General features: G+C 35.4%; 1 protein-coding gene across 3 annotated transcripts in view; it reads right to left on the reverse strand.

Annotated features, from left to right (window-relative positions):
• The window catches only part of TRPC1 (transient receptor potential cation channel subfamily C member 1), an 85,952-nt gene that overhangs the window by 58,652 nt on the left and 2,266 nt on the right, over positions 1-25,034 (reverse strand). Inside the window, exons 2-4 of one of the 3 annotated variants that reach the window (XM_030816706.1) lie at positions 14,751-14,905; positions 7,700-7,801; positions 2,575-2,777 (exon numbers count right to left, since the gene is read on the reverse strand). In XM_030816706.1, coding sequence (XP_030672566.1) covers positions 2,575-2,777; positions 7,700-7,801; positions 14,751-14,905 — 460 coding nt within the window. The remainder of the gene's footprint in view (positions 1-2,574; positions 2,778-7,699; positions 7,802-14,750; positions 14,906-25,034) is intronic. The other 2 variants (XM_030816707.1, XM_030816708.1) reach the window with 2 other exon arrangements.

The raw sequence follows: 25,034 nt of genomic DNA on the forward strand, positions 1-25,034 counted from the left end.
TTGTTACATAGGTATACATGTGCCATGGTGGTTTGCTGCACCCATCAATCCATCATCTACATTAGGTATTTCTCCTAATGCTATCCCTCCCCTAGCCTCCCACCCCTAAACGGGCCCCAGTGTATGATGTTCCCCTTCCTGTGTCCATGTGTTCTCATTGTTTAACTCCCACTTATGAGTGAGACATGCGGTATTTGGTTTTTCATTCCTGTGTTAGTTTGCTGAGAATGATGGTTTCCAGTTTCATCCATGTCCCTGCAAAGGACACTAACTCATCCTTTTATATGGCTGCATAGTATTCCACGGTGTATTCTTGCCACATTTTCTTTATCCGGTCTATCATTGGTGGGCATTTGGGTTGGTTCCTACTCTGTGCTATTGTGAATAGCGCTGCAATAAACATACGTGTGCATGTGTCTTTATAGTAGAATGATTTATAATCCTTTGGGTATATACCCAGTAATGGGATTGTTGGGTTAAATGGTATTTCTGGTTCTAGATCCTTGAGGAATCACCACACTGTCTTCCACAATGGTTGAACTAATTTGCACTCCCACCAACTGTGTAAAAGCATTTCTATTTCTCCACATCCTCTCCAGAATCTGCTGTTTCCTGACTTTTTAAGGATCACCATTCTAACTGGCATGAGATGGTATCTCACTGTGGTTTTGATTTGGATTTCTCTAATGACCAGTGATTATGAGCTTTTTTTCATATGTTTGTTGGCCAAATAAATGTCTTCTTTTGACAAGTGTCTGTTCATATGCTTCACCCACTTTTTGATGGGGTTGTTTTTTTCTTGTAAATTTAAGTTCCTTGTAGATTCTGGATATCAGCCCTTTGTCAGATGGATAGATAGCAAAAATTTTCTCCCATTCTGTAGTTTGCCTGTTCACTCTGATGATAGTTTCTTTTGCTGTGCAGAAGCTCTTTCGTTTAACTGGATCCCATTTGTCAATTTTGGCTTTTGTTGCCATTGCTTTTGGTGTTTTAGTCATGAAGTCTTTGCCCATGCCTATGTCCCGAACGGTATTGCCTAGGTTTTCTTCTAGGGTTTTCATGGTTTTAAGTCTTACATTTAAGTCTTTAATCCATCTTGAGTTAATTTTTGTATAAGGTGTAAGGAAGGGGTCCAGTTTCAGTTTTCTGCATATGGCTAGCCAGTTTTCCCAACATATTTATTAAATAGGGAATCCTTTCCCTATTGCTTGCTTTTGTCAGGTTTGTCAAAGATCAGATGGTTATAGATGTGTGGCATTATTTCTGAGGCCTCTGTTCTGTTCCATTGGTCTATATATCTGCTTTGGTAACATTACCATGCCGTTTTGGTTACTGTAGCCTTGTAGTATAGTTTGAAGTCAGGTAGCGTGATGCCTCCAGCTTTGTTCTTTGCAAACTTTTTTATTAACTTTTTTCTTTTTAGACTATTTTATTAAAAATTAAGACACAAACATACACATTAGCTTAGGCCTAGGATCATCAATATCACTGTCTTCCACCTCCATATCCTGTCCAACTGGAAGGTCTTCAGGGGCAATAACATGCATGGAGCTGTCATCTATGAAAACAATGCCTTCTTTTGGAATACTTCCTGAAGGAACTGCCTGAGGCTGTTTTAGTTAACTATTTTTTTTTATAAGTAGAAGGAATACACACTAACATAATGATAAAAATATAGTAAATATATAAATCAGTAACAGTCATTTATTATCATTATCAAGTATTATGTACTGTATAAAATTATATTTGCTCTACTTTTTTTAAATGACTGGCAGCGCAGTAGGGTTTGTTTACACCAGCATCACCACAAACGTGAGCAATGCGTCGTACTATGATGTGACCACAGCAATGACATAAGTAGGCGATAAGAATTTTTCAGCTCCATTTTAATCTTACAGGACCGATGTCATATATGTGAACTGTTTTTGAACCAAAATATCATGTAGCACATGACTGTATGTATAAATGTTTCTGCTGAAAATCAGATTCTCAAATCTAGTCCAGCACCATGTATCTTATACAGCATGCCCACGTGTGATCTTGCTCAACCTGTGACAGGGTATTTTCTTGGTCAATCAATCCTCAGTTGTTCTTAACATTTTTAACTGGAGAAACAGGAAGAGATGATCAATAAGAAAGAGAAAAAGACTTGAACATTATGTGAGAGGGGAAGATAGAGGCATAAAAGGTCAATATTTAGTTAGACAGAAAATAGTTTTGATTTCTTTATAAATGAGATAGGAGGTGGTATCTCCACTCCTTCCACGACTTGGAACTTCTCTTGGATTAATAAACTCTGCCTCTAAAAAGCAAATAGTACCCCTGCCAGCAGGAGTATGAGATAACTTCATTAATAATTTGAAGGATTTTTGCAATTATTCGGCATTTGGTGAACACTTCTTAAAAATGCAGAATGCATTATATAAAACAAAGGAGCTACAAGTTTGGCTTTCATAAGTCACCCCAGCATCACATTTCTTAAAAGCTGCATAGAAAGAATACCAATTTTAGAAACCAACATTGTTGATATATACTATATCACACATCTATTTATCAAAAGTTTAATGTTCTAACCTGGAATGTCGGAGGCTATCCTTTTTGTTTTTTGCAGAACACAATGTGCATTCACAGCCAACTGCATGGGGCTTGGGTAGAGATACATCCTGTTTTAAGAGCATTGTAAGAATTTCATAGTTGTTACGATGAGCAGCTAAAATGACAGGCGCAACATCCATAGTCGTTGAATACTCAGGATTCTGAATTCGTTCCATTAGTTTCTGAAAAATATTTATATAAATGTCCAAAGTTATTATTTGTGACTTCAAAAAATATACTTATCTGAAGAATGAAATGAAAAAAATAGGAAGGCACAAAGAACTTAAGAATTATTTAAGGAATATGTTAAACATTTTGCTTGGACTAAATTTTTCTTTGAAACCTCAAAACTTAACTCTAATTAATACAAAATCTTCAATAGGTTAACATTCATATAACTAGAGGTCTGTTTTTTCCAACAAAGAAGTGAGAATATCTAGAGAAATATCTTAGGGAAAAGTGTTTAATTTTCACAAGATTATAGAATCATGCCTGACAAAAATAAAGAAGAATGTTAGAAAAATATTAGAAAAACAAAAATCCTAAAAAATAGGGAGAATATTAACATGTGAGAAAAACTATAAGAATTTCACTTCTATGGCAAACCTTATCACATTGACAGCAATGCAGCTACTTGAAAAGGGTAATAGGAAGCACTCTTCATTTTGTATAATTTTCTACACATTTTCAATCATTACATATACTACTTCCTACTATAAACGCCAAAAAATTAAGAATAATGCTAGTATTTAATGAGTTCTGGAACTGTTAGGCACTTTACATTTAACATCTCATTTAATTGCCACAGTAGCCTGCAAAACCAAGCATTATAATCCCCACGAAGAAACTGAGGCTCAGAGAAGGTAATGTGCCTGAGCCACAAACAGGGTGGCTGGGTGCTGATCAGAATCCAGGTTTGTATTACTCTAGGGCTGGAGCTCCTTCCACTACAGGAGACCATGGGCGTGATAAGAGCATGAAATGAGGAAAATACCATTAGTAATTAAAGAACCAGGCTTAAATAAAAAGGCTATTTTATAACTACCATATTTTCTTTCTAATACGTCTTTTTTTTGCAATATTGTAAAAGTAGTGTATATACTTATTATAAAATATCTGAAAATACAGAAAATCAGAAAGAATTTTAAAAATACCAATATTCCTACTACCCAAAGAACATTTTCCAGTACAGTATTTCATTTTAATCCTTTTTCTACTACACCCCCCTTTTAAGGACATCTTTGGCATAAACAGTAGGTATTCTAACGACCAATGATTAAAAAGTGGTCATTAATATCTCCAAGATCAGGGACCCTTTTAATAATCCATAAGGCAAGATATTTACATAGCCCAGAATCTTCAGAAAAAAATAATTCATGCACAGAATTTTGTATACAATTTAAGGAAGTTCATAGATTCTGTGTTCAAGTATTTTATTTTGCTAATTTACCATAAACATCTTTATGAAAAGAGCGTTCTCCAAATTTAGGACTATCTCATTAACATAAAAGCCCAGCAGCAGAATTATGGGTCTAAAGGCCATGAACAGTTTTTTGTTTTTTTTTTTTTGGCGGAGTCTCACTCTTTCGCACAGGCTGGAGCGCAGTGGCACTACCTCGGCTCACTGCAAGCTCCGCCTCCCGGCCATGAACAGTTTTGAAGCTCTTGAAACATCCTGTTAAAGTCCTTTTAATAGTTTCTATTACCAATAATATAAGAAGGTGCCCATTTCACACTAAGACTCACCAGTCTTAGGCATGATCACTCCCAATTTATAGTGAAAAATACTATCATGAAATTGTAATTTAATGTCCTTTGATCACTGGTAAGTTTTAGTATTTTCTGATATACTTATCTGATTTTCCTCCTCTTTTATGACTAATTTGTTTATATACTTCTTATTTATTTATTGAGGACTTCAAATTAATGACTTTATTTAAAATTACAGAGAAACCTAAAACTAGCCCTTTTCCATCTTATCATTGCATTACTGGTTATAAAGAAGAAAAAAATATATTTAATCCCTTAAGAGAAAGGTGGTCCTCATGTTTCCTATGAAACATACTTAACGGTATGAAAAACATCACTAGATATGCATAAGATTAAAGTTCATAATTCCATTGTTCATAATATAATCTGTATACTATTAAATAAAAATCCTAAATTTGAAAGTCAATTGCCAAAAAGACAATCTGGCAAGCCAAGAATACAGAATGAATTCATTGAAATGCTAAAAGAATATTACCATTACTGAAATGCTAAAAGAAACAATATTTTTCTTCTGCTTATAGCCAGTTTATATTCCCGCAGTTATTTAAAATATATAAAAATATTTAATATTGCCTCTCTAGAAGTAAAAGGGCTATCAAGATATGATCTTGGCTGGGCCTGTAATCCCAGCACTTTGGGAGGCCGAGAAGGGTAGATCACCTGAGGTCAAGAGTCCCACACCAAACTGGCCAACATGGTGAAACCCCATCTCTATTAAAAATACAAAATTAGCTGGGCATGGTGGGATGCGCCTGTAATCCCAGCTACTCGGGAGGCTGAAGCAGGAGACTCACTTGAACCCGGGAGGTGGAGGTTGCAGTGACCTGAGATCACGCCATTGCACTGCAGCCTGGGCAACAAAACAAGAGCGAAACTAAGTCTCAAAAAAAATAAAATAAAAGAAGGTATGATCTTGCTGTCATTAAGTGCATTTAAATAAAGGCTGAATAATCTTTATTTGTTAGAGACAGAGTAGAAAGTGTTCTTTTTTTTTTTTTTAGAAGAGTTTTGCTCTGTCGCCCAGACTGGAGTGCAGTGGCTTGATCTCAGCTCACTGCAACCTCCACCTCCAAGGCTCAAGCAATTCTCCTGCCTCAGCCTCCCAAGTAACTGGGATGACAGGTGCATGGCACCACGCCTGGCTAGTTTTTCTATTTTTAGTAGAGATGGGGTTTCTCCATATTGGTCAGGCTAGTCTCAAACTCCCAACCTCAGATGTTCCACCTGCCTCGGCCTCCCAGAGGTTATTTTACTAAGTAGGTGAGGACTGCCAACACTAAGATTTAATCTTTAGTGATAATAGTGATGAATAAAACCAGTCAATGGTTCCAGTACTCAACCACACTACATCCCACCCTTCCCCCCAGGAAAGGAAATGGACTAAAAGGCTAGAAGATGGGACAGGTATACCAAAATATAATAATAACTGCAAGATAAGTGGCAGAAAATTGAATGGTATTTCAGATGTTTCTGATCCTTTGGATAGGGACTGTATTCTTAGCCCTTTGTTCCTTATTCCTGTTGGTTTCTTTTTTTTTTTTTTTTTTTTTTTTTGAGACAGTGTCTCGCTCTGTCACCCAGGCTGGAGTGTGCAGTGGCGCAATCTCGGCTCACTGCAAGCTCCGCCTCCCGGGTTCACGCCATTCTCCTGCCTCAGCCTCTCCGAGTAGCTGGGACTACAGGCGCCCGCCACCACGCCCGGCTAATTTTTTGTATTTTTAGTAGAGACGGGGTTTCACCGTGGTCTCCATCTCCTGACCTCGTGATCCGCCCGCCTCGGCCTTCCAAAGTGCTGGGATTACAAGAGTGAGATTCCTGTTGGTTTCTTACCACCACTTAAACTAGATGGTACTATCCTCTGGAGAAAGTCACACTTTTGTAATAGTCTGAATGAGTAAGATTTTTCAGTTACTGTATAATAAAGTATGCAATTTAGCAGAACCTCTCACAGTTCTCAAACATGGCAGTGAGTCAACAACCAATTTATAATTCTTTCTTAAAACAATATTTTTCTTCTGCTTATAGCCAGCCTATATTCCCAGCAGTTATTTAAACTGCTTGTTTCACTGTATCGTCACCAATAATGAATGTTATCATGTTTAAAATTTGATTAAAAAACAATAAAATTAGCATTTACTTAGTAGTGACTATCCTCCTAATTACAAAAGCAATAAAGAAAAATAAAAAGAGTACAAAAAAATCCATAATTTGGTTAGTCAATGAGAGATGATGATTCTTAGGTAACATTTTGTTGCATTTCCACACAGTCCCTTTTCTATGTGTATTTTTAACTGTGGTATTTTAACCATAGTAAGTATTCCACTTACTATGTTATATTTTTCCATGTTCCTATTATTTTAAAAATACTGTTTTAATGATTGCATAATATTCCATTGTACATATATGTAATCATTTATATTTCCTATCTTCTATTTTGGAATGTTTAGATTATGTCACATGGGCTTTTAAAAATTACTACAAGTAAGATCACAACCAACATTTTTGTCCACATTTCTGACCATTTCCTTGATAAGTTCCCAGAGGAGAAAGCACTAAGTTAAAGCATATGAACATCTTTCTTATGACAGATCCTGCCAAAACATTTTCCAAAATACCTGCCTCACTAGTAGCATATGAGACTGTAATACTCCCTTGCTATCAATGATTTTTTTTAAATTTTCAACTTTAATAAGTAAATTTGGTAAGTTTAGTATCTTACTGTATTTGATTATCATTAAGATTTAACATTTTGTATTTTCTGCTATCTCTATGTCCTTTTCTAATATGTTTTTGTCCAATATTAAGATTATTAACTTATGATATATGCTGCAAATATCTTTTGCCAGTTATTCATCTGCTTTCTAAATTTTGTCTGATGTTTGGATTCCAAAAATTTAACTTTTTTAACAGCAAAAACTGTGACACTGTGATTTCTGTCCATTGCTTTTATGCACATAAAGTCTTTCCACTCACGATCAGTTAAACATTCACCTACATTTTCTTCCAGTTTGTTGGTTTCATTGTTTACATTTAATTCTTATCTATCTGCAAACTAATCTATATTTTCAACATTACCTACAGAATATTTCAAACAGTAAATACTGGTCCACAGTGACAAAATTATGGAAATATCAACTAAATTTAAAAAGTTTTCCTGAAAGAAATACTAATTATTCCTGCAAGTGTCTACTTAAAGTAATATTTTACAGAGTGAGAAAAAAGATCTATTTTTGGAAAAAACAAAATAAATTTGAGGGAAGGAAAAAATCGCAATGGGGCAAGAGATCTATTTTGGTTCAAAAATCCAAATTAATAAATATTTAAGAGTACTAACTACTATAGTTGGTCTTGATGATCGTTTTGGTCGATGATTAAGTAGTATATCAACAGCTCCCACTACTTCAGAGTCGATTGCCACCAAAAGTGCATCTGCAGACTTCAAAAAAAAAAAAAGTTAAAAATGAAAATGGAAGATAAAAAGGTAAACTACTTCTTTTTACTAATTCATAAATAAAACTTTTTAAAAATTTTAAACTGTATTATATACAGTAATACTTTTCAAAAATTTTGACTGTACAAATAGTACATTTGCTTGCCTTAGGAGTACTTCTGTGTACAATACACATGTTTCTGTCCTGGTTTCAATGCATGAATTGGTAAAATAATGAATGTTTCATTGAAGGGATTATTAGCGTAACAGTGCCGATCCATGCAGCATTTAAAGTTGAAAATTTTTTTCAAGATCTTTACTCTTGAACTGTGGACCAAAAGAATCTTAACAATCCAAATCTATAAAAGAAACTGTCGAGAACTATTACTATAGGTAAAGGATTGTTTTCAGTCTAATGAAAATGATTATCATCAATGCAAGCAGGAATATGGGGAGAATATCTAAAGGTGAGAGCCTTCTGTTCTCATTTTTAAAACACATGGCTGACTAAAATGCTACAAATTTGACATTTATGAGCAATTTTATCAAGTGTAAGCCACAAATAGGCTACCAAAGTTCATACAGACTGGACGGAGAAGTGACTTTATCATTCTACTCCCAATCTATAGCTCACTGTGAAGATTCGAAAGAGGAAAAAGTAAGGAGACTGAGGAAATGGGGACTTTTCTACTCTGTAACAAAGCCTATAGTCCTGCTGGCAACTATAACATCAGGTTTTTGGATTTTTAGGGAAAAATATAAAGGAAGAAGGAAAACATGGGGATAAATAATGATTTAATCTAAGAAAATGACCTGATTATTTTCAATCTGTACATTTTAACTGCTATAATCTTCAATAACTATTTAAATCAATGTTCTTGCTCTTGGGAACAAAACTATATCGATCTTTAATATTGTTTGTAACTGAAAAGAGTAAAGTTTATATCCACTTTATCTGGATGTAAAAAATAGAACTAAAAGTGGCAGACTTTACTTGAATATCTAAAAATAGGACTATGCACCTCAAAAAAAAGGGTTGGAGTCCTCACTCAGCCCTTAGGAATCATCTATGTTTTCCCACAGAAAAACTCCCCACCCAGATGGGAAATTTAACCCATTGTACTATCCCTTAAAACTTTCAGGGTCATTGAGCTGTGGCCTATGCTTGAAAGTCCCAGCATTATTATTCTGCTTTGCAAACAGTTCTCTTCAGATTTTAGCATATTTAGTCAGTTGAAGGAAATGAACAAAAAGACTGCTATATCCATTACTACTAAATATTTCATTTATGATTTTTAATTTTTTTTTTTTTTTGAGATGGAGTCTTGCTCTGTCGTCCAGGCTGGAGTGCAGTGGAACAATCTCGGCTCACTGCAACCTCCACCTCCCAGGTTCAAGGGATTCTCCTGCCTCAGCCTCCCGAGTAGCTGGGACTACAGGTGCACACCACCACACCCGGCTAATTTTTGAATTTTTAGTAGAGACAGGGTTTCACCTTGTTGGCTGGGCTGGTCTCTAACTCCCAACCTCAAGAGATCCGCCCACCTCGGCCTCTCAAAGTGCTGGGATTACAGGCGTGAGCCACTGTGCCCGGCCTACGATTTTTAATTTTAACCAATAAAGCTAACTGTAGTAATGTCATTACTTTCAAAGTCAAACACCAGGCAACTTCAACAATCTGAAAAATAGTCATGGATTTAAAAACAGCAACATATTGAGCTGTCACAAAGAAACTCCATGGGTATTATTTCCCAAAAGAAATAGACCCAAGCATTCTGATTTAGAATTGTCTATAAATGATGAATATCTGGCTTTCCCAAGTATCCTTCAGATCTTTACTGAATAAAAGAATAGCTAGATTAAAACCAACAGCATAGAGGGAAAGGAAGAAAGAATTACTAAAAGTTGACTACTGAAAAGATTAAATACCAATACAGCAAAATCACTATCAATGCACAGCAGTCTAAAGCCACTTAATGTAAGGACAAACATGTTAATAGTTTCAGACCATATGAAGCAAAGTAAAATAATTACATTCTCAATTATTCCAACTAAGGATGGTAAAGTTAAATTATATTCAGATACACTACTTAGTAAGGAATAAAGTTTACATTAAATCTTTCAATGCTTAAAAGGATAAGCTTCAGCTATAAAAATATTCATTTACATTAAAATGTCTTGTAAATAAGGAGTTACCATTTACTTATTCTGCACAAATGGTATGTTATTTGATCAATCAATGGCAGTTATCAGGGAAATAAATGTTTTAAATTATTTTAAAAATAGTTATACAAAAAATCCTCACTAGTTTTGCTTTCCAATTTCTCAGATATTAGACGATTCTTTATTAAAAGCTCTTCAATACCTATATTTATTACATATTTATGAGATCATTATCTTCCTTCCTACCTTAGAATCTGTCTTTTCAACAATTCCCATACTCTTTCCTTTAAGCTCAGAGTGAAAAAGTTACTTATTTCCTTTCCAAAGCTACATTTTCCACCTTAGTATTCTTATTTGATGCTCTCCAGTCTTTAGAACTCTGGTCCTTCATTTGCAGAAATACCAGTCTCATCTCCTACCTCCCAGAACTTTAAATCCTTCCTCACTCTTTGCTAACTTGCTTACTAGCTCTTTGCTAACTTGACTTAATTCCATCTTTCTCTTACCACTCAAGTTTTCTTCTTCCTTTCACTGTGTCAAACTTTGCAAATCAAAGTGTATCATTTCTCCAATTCTACTGATGCCAGTTTCAAAATCCAGTTACATTTTCTACCTTCTAATTTTTCTTAATTTCTAAGCAATATGTTTAAAACTGTTCTTTTGGCTTTCACAATGCTGCATTATCCTAACTGCCTCTGCTATCTTCAACAATTCATTTGGTATTTAATGAAACTCTTTCCATGTAATGCTCTTTATTAAATGTAGATGTTTCCTTAAGAATGAATCTGCACCAGCCCTTTGCTCTTCTCCATGATTTCACCTACTCTCACAATGGTGATGGGCATTCCCATGGCCATGACTGCTTACTGTATCTCTTTAGCCTGATCTCTCCCTAGAAATATAATGTTCATCTGTGTTTGTCGGATGAGGACTGCCTGATATCTGCCAAATCAACAAGGATAAAACTGGAATTCACATTCCCTTGCCCCAAGCTTTACTTAGCTTCTGAACTTAATGTTTTCCTTTCCTCCTTCTCCTAGTCACCCACGTTTAAGATTTCCAAATCATCCTGGACTCCTTCTCAATTTCCCACTCCAAATCAAAATATTCACTAAGATTTGTCAATTCCTCACAGTGGTCTCCAACCTTTTTGGCACCAGGGACTGCTTTCATAGAGCAGGTAGGGAGATGGTTTCGGATGAAACTGTTCCACCTCAGATCATCAGGCATTGGTTAGATTCTCATAAGGAGCATGCAACCTAGATCCCTTGCATGTGCAGTTCACAATAGGGTTCGTACCTCTATGAGGATCTGATACCATCACTGACCTGACAGGAGGCAGAGCTCAGGCAGTAATGATCGCTCACCTGCGGCTTACCTCCTGCTGTGCAGCCCAGTTCCTAACAGACCATGGAACCATATAGGCCATGGACCCGTATCTGCCTTTTTCCCCCTCTTCTTATAGCCACTGTATTTCTTACAGCACTGTTCCAGTTCAAGCCTTAACCTCTTCATATGTAAGTTACTACAAAAACTGTTCACATAGGCTATAGCCTTTCCCACTTTCCATTTCCCAATCTATACTAAATTCAGCCACTACATTCATCTTTCTAAAATACCACTGGACACATCACATCCTTTCTCGAAAATCATGTAATGATATCCCCTATTATATAAAACCCAAATTCCTTATTCTGGCATTCAAGGCCCTTTGTATCCATTTTGTTTTAATTATTTTTCCTAATTCCTACTACTCCCCAACCCAACTGTTTTGTTCAAAAATGCTAAATCAATTCACTGTCTCAAAAATATACATTGCACATGGCTCTGTTTACATCCTTCTCCACATCCCCTGTTCCCTACCTGTCTTTACATGTTTGACAGTAGATTAGCATAATAGGTAAGACCATGGATTCTGGAGCCAGAACCTAAGTTCAAATTCCAGGTCTGCCATTTACAGAGTGACTTTGGGCAAGTTACTTAACCTTTTTTACCTCAGTTTCCTCCTCTATAAAATGGGGACAATAATATTTAGGCCGGGCGCAGTGGCTCGCACCTGTAATCTCAGAACTTTGGGAGGCCAAGGTGGGTGGATCACCTGAGGTCAGGAGTTCGAGACCAGCCTGACCAACATGGAGAAACTCCATCTCTACTAAAAATACAGAATTAGCCGGGCGTGATGGTGCATGCCTATAATAATCCCAGCTACTTGGGAGGCTGAGGCAGGAGAATCGCTTGAACCCAGGAGGCAGAGGTTGCAGTGAGCCGAGATCATGCCACTGTACTCCAGCCTGGGCAACAAGAGCGAAACTCCATCTCAAAAAATAATAATAATAAAATAATATCTAACTCATCCCTGAATTTAATTTGAAGATTAAATTCAAATCCCCATGTTGTGAGGATTAAGTAAGTGAACATATTAAGGTTCCTGGCAGAGAGTAGTATTATATATATGTTAGCAATTATTAATATTTCAAGGCTGAGTCAACTGATACTTTTCCAATGAAATCTTTCTTGATAGCCCCAACCTATTCTATATTTCTAAATAATGTATACCAAACCACAAAAGTTTAAACATAAAATAGGGTTTCTCAATAGCAGCACTACTGAAATTTTGGGCCAAATAATTTTTTGTCGTGGGGACTGTCTTGGGTATTGTAGGAGCCTCTACCCACTAGATAACAGTAGTAACCTGCCCTCCAATTGTGAAACCAAAGTATCTTCAGGCATTGCCAAATGTCCCCTTATGGTGACAAAATCATTTGGTTGAGAACCACTGATATAGCACAAGATACATGAAAGCTCTTATAAATGCAAAGCAATATAAAATGGTCAAGTATTATTACCACTCAACACTTACCAAATATACCTTTGTATTACTTAATTTACTTGTAATTCATACATACTTTAATTGTCCAATTTGTCTTAAAGATCCTATCAGCAGAACCCATGTTTTACTTATTCATTTCCACAATCACACCCAACCAAAGGCCCTGGACATTTGTGGACTCATAAAATAAGACACAGGTAACCTGGACAGAACACAGTGAACTAGAAAGAGCATGAGATTTGCAATCAGAAGATTAAATTCAAATCTTAGTCTTGTCCTTACTAATTTTAGAACTTTGGGAAATTCATTAAAGTCTATGAGCCTCAGTTTTCTAATCTATAAAATGTAACATCTATATAGGTTGACTGTGATGTCTGAATGTGATCAAGTATATGAAAACACCGTGTATACTGCAAAACTATTACATGTATATAACCATGTGTAAAAAGACAAAATTATAATACCATAGTAATTCTTTCATCCAGAATCAGTGTATGAATTTTTTTCTACCCTTATTTTCTAGGTAACTGAAGCTTATGCCTTTAAGTGTTTAATTTTAAAATTTAAACTATCTTGATGGAAGTCTTCTGCTTTTGTGTTTTACAGACACACAAACACACATACACAAACACACATATATACAGTCTTTCTTCTAAAACAATAGGTACTGAATATAATTTAACTCTTCCTTACTGACTCTGCGCCATTGTTATAAGCCTTAATTATCATCCTAACATACAGCTCCCTCAGAGAATATCACATATGTAATGCTGTTGACCTCTGTTAAATAGTGTCGGAGGTACCACTCCTCATTTTATTCCACTGCAGCTCTCATGCCCCTTCCATTGTCCCTCAGATTCTCTATGGATTAGAAATTAATTATGTTAAAATGGAACCTAAAATGAGAAAAAATAGACTCTGATGGAGGACTCCTGTAACTAAAGTTCATAAATTTAATTTGTAAACTTCATGGCAGCAAACCACTGGCTGCTCAGAGGTATTTTTTACTTACTTTCTGCTTCTCAGTTGTGGTCTGGATAGCTGAAGTTGCTGGGTAAGCAATTTTTTTTTACTCCAAACATATACATGGAGACAGTACCACATGTTGTTTTATACATACATACATACATACATATATATATAAAAAATAGCAATGTACATAGAATTACGCTACTTATATTCAGAAAATCTGCTGCGAATGTCTCCTGAAGCCACTCAAAAAAAAAAAAATGCCTCATTAAGAAAAAAAAAAAGAGGTAGAATTAATGTGCCAAGTCCCATCATAAGCAAACCAAAAAGGAAAGGAAAATATTATCAAATTTCCTTCAGAATCTCTAGATTGAATTCATTCAAGACTTACACGCATGCCTGTTTTTCTACCCAAACTGATATGAAGTAGGAAGGTCTACCTTTTATAGATGGATAAAAATCATTCATCTTTAGGTAAAAACAAACATTAAGTTTCAAACAAAAAAATAAAATTTAATAAAACTTAGGAGAAAACTAAAGTCAAACTGAAAACTGTTTTGAGGCAGGAACATTTTGTTGATGTGTCTGTAACTAATATGAGCCAGAAAAAAACTATTCCTCTGACACTTCCAGAGTATTTGTACTATTTTAGATATATAATATAAATAGTGTTAACACAGGTAATGAAAACAAAGTCATCTTTATTAAGTCATGATAATTTACCTCTATCAGATGTGGGGAAAATGACATTTGGGAGGAAGAAGATAAATCAATTCAAAATATACTTTTCAAAAAGTTTTTTTTGGTTTGTTTTTAAAACTTTTAGTACCTCAAAACCAAATAAAAGATGAAAGACAGAAGGAGAGTAAGAGAGATAAAGAAAGAAAAAGGAAGAAAAGGAGGAAAAAGAAGAAAGAAAACAAGAAGGGAAGAAAGCATGGCATATCTAACAGCACTTAGAAGTTAACTGGATTAAATTATCTAGCCTTGTACCTGACAACCGTAGTCCAAAAGAAGCTGCAGTATATCCAAGTTTTCGTTTTCAATAGTTATGGTAACAGCATTTCTCCCAAGCACATCTACGCAATTTATGTTCAAGTCACCTGAACTGTTTTCCTCCAAAATCTTTTTAACCATATAATAGTCACCTAAATAACAATATACAAACATAATTTAATATCCATGACATATCAAGGATGACTGTAAAGAAAAACTTAGCTTGTTGAATTAAAAGATTAAAAGCCTAAACTCATTTTTGTATATGAAGATGTACACAGAGAATGTGAACATTTCCTTAATGAAAATTTATACCTTAATAAAATAATACATACATCAGCAGCAGACATAAAAAGTGGAAAAATTTTAAATGTACAGAATAAAATAAAAATTATTAGTTTAAAATTAATAACTGAATGATCATAAGAGGAGAAACTTTTGGAAGATATTTAAAGCAATTTAATAAAGGATGCCCAAAGGCACAGACTGGACGCTAGAAAAATTAGATGGAAAAAGCTTAAAGAATTAAGTTTTATACCTCAAATATACATAGATATTTACTTACACAACATAGAGTTAAAAATGAGATCTAGTAATAAGCATAGGATATTATAAAGAGGTTTTACAGGAGAAAACATACTTTGGAAAAGCAGTATAAATACATATATATTCAAGGATATGTATAGTAAAGGAAAGATGTCTGAAAATCCTCTTCCCTACTTCCCACTCTCCCAACACACACACACACACACACACACACACACACACCATCTCATTAATGAAGCTGATTAGATTAAATGGCCAGGGAACATTCAGTTCACAAAACCCTTAAGGCAGGACCAGGATTAGTGCCTGACTTGTTAGGAACAGGCAAATTGCCTTCCGTGTGACTGTAGCCCACAACAAAACAGTTGTCCCATGTGAGGAAATGACAACAATTACAGCAGTAATTATTTTCAGCAAGGCCCCACCGTATTTGTCTGCTGACCAGATGGTACAGGAATATGGGGAATAAATCAAAAGAGAAATACTAATTAAATAGAGAAAAAAAGCCAAGGGGGGCTTTGCTTGTTTCGTTTCATTTGACTTGTTAAACAATAGATAAATAAGCCATTTTAAGTGATGTGCAAATATAGTTGCTCATTACAAGTCTATAAATAAACAGGGAAAGAACAATCAGCATAGAAAATAGAAAAAGAAATGATTTCATGATACAGAAAAAGAAAATACTGAAACTGGGCTAAATAAGTGAGTAAGAAACACAGGTAACAGATTTTATTTGTTAAAATTTCAAATAAATTTGCTACTATTTTTAATCTATGGCCTTAAACTCCCTGCCTCACACATACAACTTCTTTTGAAGGAAGCTCGGTGATAGTTTTCTTGACAACGTATTTCCTTAGGTCCCTCAAGAAGAAAACTAGTCACAAAAAGAAATATTTTCCCCATAGTACTAGTAGTTAATAGTTAGACACAAATGCTCCCTGGGAAAACCTTATCAGACAGACACTTCACAAAGTGATACTCTAAGTTACAAGTTGAACCAATAGTGACCAAAGATAGACCAGTGAAAATTTATGGCTATTACTGGAAAGTGATATTTAAAATCTTATTTCAGGTGAATCTATTTCAACAACTTAGTAGTAGAATGCTACACATAAAAATTCTGCTATATTATGTTATCGTGATGTGTCTAGGTGAGGAGTAATTTTTTATTTATTCTGCTTAGGACTTTGAAATTTTTTTTTAATTTTTATTTTTTATAGAGATGAGGTCTCACTATGTTGCCCAGGCTTGTCTCAAATTCCTGGCCTCAAGCAATCCTCTTGCCTCGGCCTCCAAAAGTGCTGGGATTATAGGCATGAGCCACCACATCTGGCCTAGGCTTTCTAAATCTAAGGACTTCTACCCTTCATTAGTTCTTCAGTATTTTCAGTCATTATCTCTTCAAATATTGCTTCATCTCCGTATTACTTTTTCTCTTGTCAACTTCTATTAGACATTAAGTTAGACCTTCCCATTTCAACATCTGTGTCTCTCAAGATTTCCTGTTTTTCCTTTTTTTCCTCTCTCTTTCCTGCATTCTGGGTAATTTCTTCACATATTTCTTCCACTCACTTATTTCTCCTTTAGCTTCCATTCACATTCCTCCTTTAACCCATTCACTGATTTCTTAAAAATTTAATGACTATTTTTTATTTGCATAAGTTTTACCGGATTTCTTGGCAACTCTCTTGTTTTCTTATGTTTTCATTTCCTTATTTTAACTTTTTCATCATTTTAAACATAATTATTTTATAGTCTCTGTATGACAGTTTAATTATCTGAAAGGAGTATTAATTTGAACCCCAAGACAACAAGAGGCAGGACCATGGTTATGTATTCTTAAAGGAGTCTTATTTTTACCCTATTCAGAGCCCACAGTAACACAAACAAGTCTCCATGTGCCGATAGATTGGTTTTTCTCATCCACCTCTTTGCTGAAGGTACAGTCCTTTAAGGATCCTGGTTTTATGCTTAGATGTTGAATCCAACTCCTCACTTTGTACAGTCTCCAGGCCTTGTAACCTGTTCTCATATGGGCATTAAGACTCAAATCCCTGCAATGCCCAGAACAGTAACTCTTATCCCCACCCATGGAGGAGCCATAGTGTCAGTTCACAAACTCCTGTTTTTCAGTTTTTTCTTCACTTTTGTATCTTGGCTGTTTCCTGTACTGTCTTGAAAGCTCGGCTGTTCATGTAACTGGATGTTCATTATATTTTAGCTATAATTTCTAGGTGATTTGAAGAAGAAAGGCTTTCAGATTATCTAATGAACCATATTGCTAGAGACAGAAAAGTAGGAAGAGCTACATAAATAAATCCTTATGACATTTTATAAATTTCAGGTATAGCAAATAGACAAAAATAATTGCTACATGTTTGAAAGTTTAGATTGCTGCTAACAAGGAAAGTACATTACAAATATCACATATTCCAGCTTTAAAGTTTTTGTTTTGTTTTTAAGACAGAGTCTTGCTCTGTCACCCAGGCTGGAGTACAGTGGCACCATTCGGCTCACTGCAACCTCTGCCTCCTGGGTTCAAGTGATTCTCCTGCCTCAGCCTCCTGAGTAGCCGGGATTACAGGCGCCTGTCACCACGCCCGGCTAATTTTTGTATTTTTAGTAGAGATGGGGTTTCACCATGTTGGCTAGCCTGGTCTCGAACTCCTGACCTCAAGTGATCTGCCGGCCTTGGCCTCCCAAAGTACTGAGATTACAGACATGAGCCACCGTGCCCAGCCCTAGGGTTTCAAAGATTATTTCTATTGTAGTCAAGGAGCTATCCAAGAAAGAAAGAAAATCCCTAAAAATCAAAACCAAATAAATAATTTTCATCCCTAAAAATAAAAAGTTCCACCCTGCTACAGCTAACACAGTCATGCAAATGAAAAATCACATTATAGTCACAGAACCTATAGGAAACCGAGAGTGGTTGCTAAGCATTTCAGAGAAGTTTATATTTGCAGTTCATTTAAAACAATGTACTATGTAAAAAAAAAAGACCAGAACAGTCTTAATTTTTAGGATGAGTATATATGTAAAAAGAGGTTAGAAAACTTAAAATAGACAGCAAGAAGCTAGTTATAGAACAAGGACTACAATTCAAAATGCCTGTGTATGACAGACAAATATATAAATACCATTCATTTTATACTGAAGTTGCTTTCAAGAGTTACATCTTTTGTCTTTTAAAATATAACACATAGAAGGAAGTGCAACATAATCTGTTTACTTTTTTGGCTAGATGGTAGTCTTTTTCAGTGAAGGAAAAAGAAACCATTTTCAATCAATTCCACAGGGAGTATACCAATTCAACAGCACGTCTTCTTAGCCCCCTCTCTAAAATATCTCCCATAATCATCTACTTGTCTCCATGTATACTGCTACCCGCAGTCCAGACTCCCATGATCTTCCTCCTGGACTCTGCAATAGCCGCTTAACTAACACAGCTGCTGACCAAGATTCTCTCCTTGACCAAACTCTAGTCAGGCTTTTCTGAGCCCTTCTCCACAAGGCCTCCACCTTGGCCCATATAAACTTGAACAAAACACTAAGTGCTTCTAACAGCTGAAGGCCAGATCCCTAGGATGACCCTAGCCCCTCTTAAAATGCCTGCCCAAGAAAACTCAAAGCTGACATAAAAATTTACTTTTGTTCCAGCCAACACCTGAAGACAGGGCCCCTATCTCCCAGCCTCCAGGGAGGGTAGGAGCCTAACAATCCTTAAGTGCCATTAGCAAACTCAGGTGGGTTTCACATGGACCAACTCCCCAAGCCCTGTATTTTGTAATTTTTCACTTCCCTGACTCCACTGAGCCCACACTCACCCCCTTCCTTGTTTACTCTTTTCCCTATTGCAACCTATATTACTTATTAATACTTTATACTGTAGCACAGGGGTCAACAAAGTTTTCTGAAAAAGGGTTAGATAGTAAATATTTTAAGCTTTGTGGGCCATGCACTCTCAGTCACAACTACTCAACTCTGCCCTTTCAACACAAAGCAGCCATAGACCATATGTAAACAAATGATAGTGGATGTGTTCTAAGAAAATTTTGTTTATGGATAATGAAATTGGAATTTTATAGACTTTTCATGTGTTATGAATTTTTTTTTAACCATTTGAAATATAAAATGTAAAAAACTAGTTTTAGCTCCAAGACCTCACAAAATAGGCAGATATGGTCTGTGGCCCATAGTTTGCTCACTCCTGCTCTAGCCCCACCCTTTAATCCACTCTGCACTCCACAGCTAGTTATTGGTTAAAAATTCAAAACAGGCTGGGCGTGGTGGCTCATGCCTGTAATTCCAGCACTTTGGGAGGCCAAGGCAGGCGGATCACGAGGTCAGGAGATGGAGACCATTTTGGCTAACACGGTGAAACCCCGTCTCTACTAAAAATGCAAAAAATTAACCGGGCATGGTGGGGGGCACCTGTAGTCCCAGCTACTTGGGAGACTGAGGCAGGAGAATGGTGTGAACCCGGGAGGTGGAGCTTGCAGTGAGCTGAGATCACACCACTGCACTCCAGCCTGGGTGACAGAGCGGGACTTGGTCTCAAAAAAAAAAAAATTCAAAACATATCAAGCTTACAACCTTCGTGATTTTCTATCACACTTAAAATAAAGGCCAAATTTTTACTGTGGCCTACAAAGCCCTATAGGACTCAGTTAGACCTTGTTACCATTCCGAATTCATCTTGTGCCTCTCTACGGCTCAGCCAATGATCATTCCAAACCAATGTTTTCCAAACTGCAGGTTGCAACCCATTAACAGTCATGAAGTCAATTTAGTGAGTCCTAATCAGCAATTTGAGAAAAATGAACTATTATACAAAATACCAGAGTGATCCCATAGATCCTTAGCAACAAATTTACTCTGGCCAACTGTAATAAACCCTTGAGAAATACAAGGGAGAAATGTTACAATACTGACTAAGAACAGGTGATTCCACCTCTTCCTCATTAGTATCTCATTTGATTTTATGGCAAAGAGTATTAATGTTGTTCAGTTTAATTTTATATTAACCAAATTTGAAGCTAGTTGTGAAGTGTGAGAGAATTTAATGTCAAAAAATTTGTAAAGCTTTTCAAACCAAGTTTCTGAAACAAACTTGAGTGTGGCAATTGCAACGTTCTAACTGAAATATTACAAATTATGCTTAAAACAAAGTTTTATTAAGAGGAAAAAGAATGATGATGTGAAAAAATACAAAGACATGATCAAGTTCAGTTGCTGGATCTGGAAATATAAATGACAATACTGATAAAAATGTTAACTGACATCAAACTTCAAATTAGTTTGAACCAAATTCTAAAAAAGAAGAAAAAAACCCATGCAGACTTTTTACGTGAAAATGATTTAAAATGTAGCTTTGTCAAATGTGCAAAACTTGTATTACAGACCCCAATGTATTTATAACCATATTATTGTAAATGAAACCTTCAAAATTAAAGATACTAAAAAACATGTTAGGCTAAACTGTTGATAACACTTTGAATATTTTTGTAAAAAGACAATTATTACCATAATTTCTTAGTTGCTTATGAATCTTAATGAGGACTATTAATAATAATGAATATCATTTGGCAAAACAGCAAAGATTCACACTGCTGCCGAAAATAATTATACTATAGCACAGAAGGTAATGCTCATTTTTTCACAGTAAATCAGTTGATAAAAATTATAAACAGCATATTCTTTGTTAGAATAGTCAAAAGCAATGTTTATTTTGTAGTTAGAGTCTGATAAATGACATGAGATCCCATTCACAATGCTGTTGTGAGTTGTTTAAAACTTTTAGTTTATATCAGGTTTATATCAGGTTGTTGCAACACAGTCTCAGAAAGGATTTATTGTGTTGCTTAAATTTAATCTCATATACATTTGAATTATACATATTTATAAAACTAGGAAAATATATTACTAGCCAATATGTTAACCTGGGAAAATATATTTTTAAAAATTAACAGAAGCTATTAATAACAGTGCCAGTCACTCCCACTTTATACATAACAAAGCTTTGGCATCCAAAGAAATCTACTGAGTCTCATGACTATATTGATACAGTGCTGGAATTCTTTTAGTCCTTATCATTCATCTAGGCTCCTAAAAGTCATTACTTAATCATATCTTAGTGATAACTTTTGAAATCCTCATTACCTATTCAATTACTGATCTTAAATCTTAAATTTCTCAGTATCATTAAATTTGGAAGAGTTAGCAATGAAGAAGATATTTACAGCACTGGCAGCAAGGAAGAAGAGGAATTATTAGGTTACAATAATACCTATATAATAAAATTTAAACTTTTCGCACTCTTCCTCCAAGTGTGTATACAAGGTATAGCTAGGAGTCTGGCTTGGGTTACATTTTTTTTAACTGCCCAGATAAAAGACTGACTGTGTACAAGTAATATCCCATCCTCCAAATCACACATAGGCCATTTAAGTTAAATTGAGCACTTGCTTCTTCCCTTCAAACAGATACATTTCATACAAACATACTTTTGTTTCCTTACTTCTCCTCACTACAGCACAAGAGAGCGTCTCCATTAAAGAATATTCTCCTAAAGGATAGGGATGTACTCAGTACTTTCTTGATAAAGCACTTTCGCAGTGCCTTAACACAATTAACAGCTTGGTAAGTATAGTTTGATTGTGACTTATAGAAAAAGAGCGGCAAAGTTGCGTGATCACTATAAAGAATTACCAGTATCATAGAACTACCAGGCAGCTAGCTGCTGAATTACTAGTCTGTTAGAGATAAATTATCCACTAAGATTTTCGCAGTTTGAGTCTTTTGTTGCTGTTGTTAAAGTATCACTGAACCGTTCCCTATGGCAATGTTTTTCAACTATTACATTCTAAAACTTTGGTTATTTGAAAAGCTTTCCTATATCAAGTACATAAATGCTATGTCTATGATGATATGTGAAGTGTTTATAGAATGCTGCCTACAATACCCTCTTTACCATCTCATTTCTGCAAAGTTTTTTCCTCACAGCACATACCTCCTTACATTAGGTGCCCCATTGTCAAAATAACACTTCACACCAATACTCAGTACTCTGCATTTTTTGTTTCTTCCCACCACCATCCTCTCTAATACCAGACTTCAAAATCTCTTCTCAAATAGGTAAAAAAATTTTAAAGGCCCATTATATATAAATAAGGTGTTCAAAAAACAGCAGCTTAATATTACTTCTCTCAGAAATGTTGCACTTTTTTCTTCTGACTCTGGCTTCTCTCTGGAGTTGTTGCACATTTTTAAAGCATCCTTAGCCCAAAGGTACACAAAGCTTATGGAGAAAGTCAGTCATCAGGCCAGGCACGGTGGCCCACGCCTATAATCCCAGCACTTTGGGAAGCCGAGGCGGGTGGATCACTCAAGGTCGGGAGTTTGAGACCAGCCTGGCCAACATGGTGAAACCCCGTCTCTACTAAAAATACAAAAAAATTAGCCAGGCGTAGTGGTGGGCACCTGTAATCCCAGCTACTCAGGAGGCTGAGGCAGGAGAATTGCTGGAACCCGGGAGGCGGAGGTTGCACTGCACTCCAGCCTGTGCAACAAGAGAAACTCCATCTCAAAAAAAAAAAAAAAAAAAAAAAAAGAAATACAGTCATCAAAACATTTTTCCTTACAACATAGCAAATCTTACCACAAAGGTGACACAGGACACTGAGACTAGGCTGAGCCCAGTGATAAAGGTGAAAATCTGCCCTCTCCATCCCTCCTCCTAACCCCATGCTGAAATTTCAAGAAGGGGCTTCTGACTCATTTACTGCACATCAGATTTCCTGAAAATACTCTCCATGGAGAGTTGGCAGGGACTGAATCATTTCATACTTTCTTTCCTGCACATGAACTGATTAATGATCATCAGCAAATCAAACAGTTTATGCAGGTTTATATTTACAAATATATACTAAAAGCTACCATCTACTCAACAGGTTTTTTTCTTGGAGGAAAATTAACATGAACTACACTTAGTTTAGGTGTTTTCTAAATAAACTTATTTACCCTTTCTGCTGTTAACAGACCTGAGGGACACCATAGGTACCTACAAATAAAAGAGGCTCATTATGACACTAATTCTCAATGAGAGAGGACAAAGCCATGGCTGTAAGAATCACTACTTAATTGTTCATATTTCTTAATTTATACATATTTAAATTTCACATTACTTAATTTATACATATTTATACATATAAATGTATAATGTATAAATTTATACATATAAATATGTATAAATTAACATATTTATAGTCAGCTCTTCTTTCAATTAAGTTTTACCTCTGAATTATAGCTTTCTATCTCTAGAAAGAACACGAGTGTACTTTCTGAGAATTTTATCTGGGAGTGTACTTTCTGAGAATTTTATCTGGGGGGCCTAGACTTCACTTTATATATTGCTGGCACAGGAACTTTCAACTAAGGCTTTCCTTTACAAAGAAAGGATTCAATGTTACCTCTGAGATGATTCTCACCCACTGTGAAGATCACTAACAGCTATTACTAAGTGGCCACTACCTGGATCAGCAGTTGCCTAAATCTACCGAACTTATTTACATAAAAGCCAGCTATCACAAACTATAAATCTTTTCCTTTTCTCTTTCCTACATTTTTTGTGTACTCTTTAATCTGTATACATCTTTCAAAGGGCCACCCATCCACTAACATATACATATCCATCTCATCTCCACAATTTTTGCTTTAGGAATTCCTCAATTTTTCCTAAGAATATGTTATGAACATTTTGCATATGTAGAACAAGAATGCTACATGAAAAGAATGAGACACTCTAGAACACCATAGATACTCTAGAGTTGATTTACTCTGGTGCTACTGAAGTACCATGCTTGCTTTTTATCCTTCATTGAACAAATGTAATACACAGAAATCAAAGTTTATAAAGCATCCATACAAAGAAAATTTAATTTCAACTAGTAAGTCCAAATACGGATGTGTCTTTTATGACACAAATGATGTTCACTCATTCAACTACAACCAGATCTATATAATGTAGTGGTTAAGAGTGCAGGCTCAAGATAAATGCCAGTTCTACTATTTTCTAACCAATGTAACCTTGGGCAAGTAATTTTAAAATTTTGCTAAGCCTCATTTTCCTCATCTACAAATTGAGGACAACAACAGATCTGGCTCATGGGGTTGTGGGGTTTAAATGAAATCCTCTATGAAAACATGAACACTCAACCCCAATAACTGCTTTAGTGAATGTTTAACATTTGGTCTGAGGAAGGCTCCAATGTAATGGTGGAAGCCATAGCTACTTCAGGAAATTGTTCACTTTTAGATTGGTTTAGGTAACATTTTAAAAAGTTTAACAATATTAGCAAATACAAACACGTAATCAAAAGAATATTCCTGTAACTCACTTTTTAAATGTAAATGTACCCCATAAGTATGCCTAAGAATTATGCTATTTTTCCAAATCTAACTCAATAAGTTGTTTAGACATACCTGAAACAGAAAATTCTTATTTTAGCTCGCTTGTTCTAAAAATTTCTAATTTACATATGGAGAAAATATGCATATTTAGTTTCCATCCTACCCCCCAACATCTCAATTATGTTATAAAATAAAAAACTGACAAAGAATATCAAGGTATTTCACTTGGTACTACTAAATAGGCTATACAACTATCATAAATTAAAACTCTCTTTTGTTTCAGATATGTCATGCAATAATCCTAAATATACACAATGCACAAAT

The sequence above is a fragment of the Nomascus leucogenys genome, chromosome 8 (assembly GCF_006542625.1).
Source record: "Nomascus leucogenys isolate Asia chromosome 8, Asia_NLE_v1, whole genome shotgun sequence".
Lineage (NCBI taxonomy): Eukaryota > Metazoa > Chordata > Mammalia > Primates > Hylobatidae > Nomascus > Nomascus leucogenys.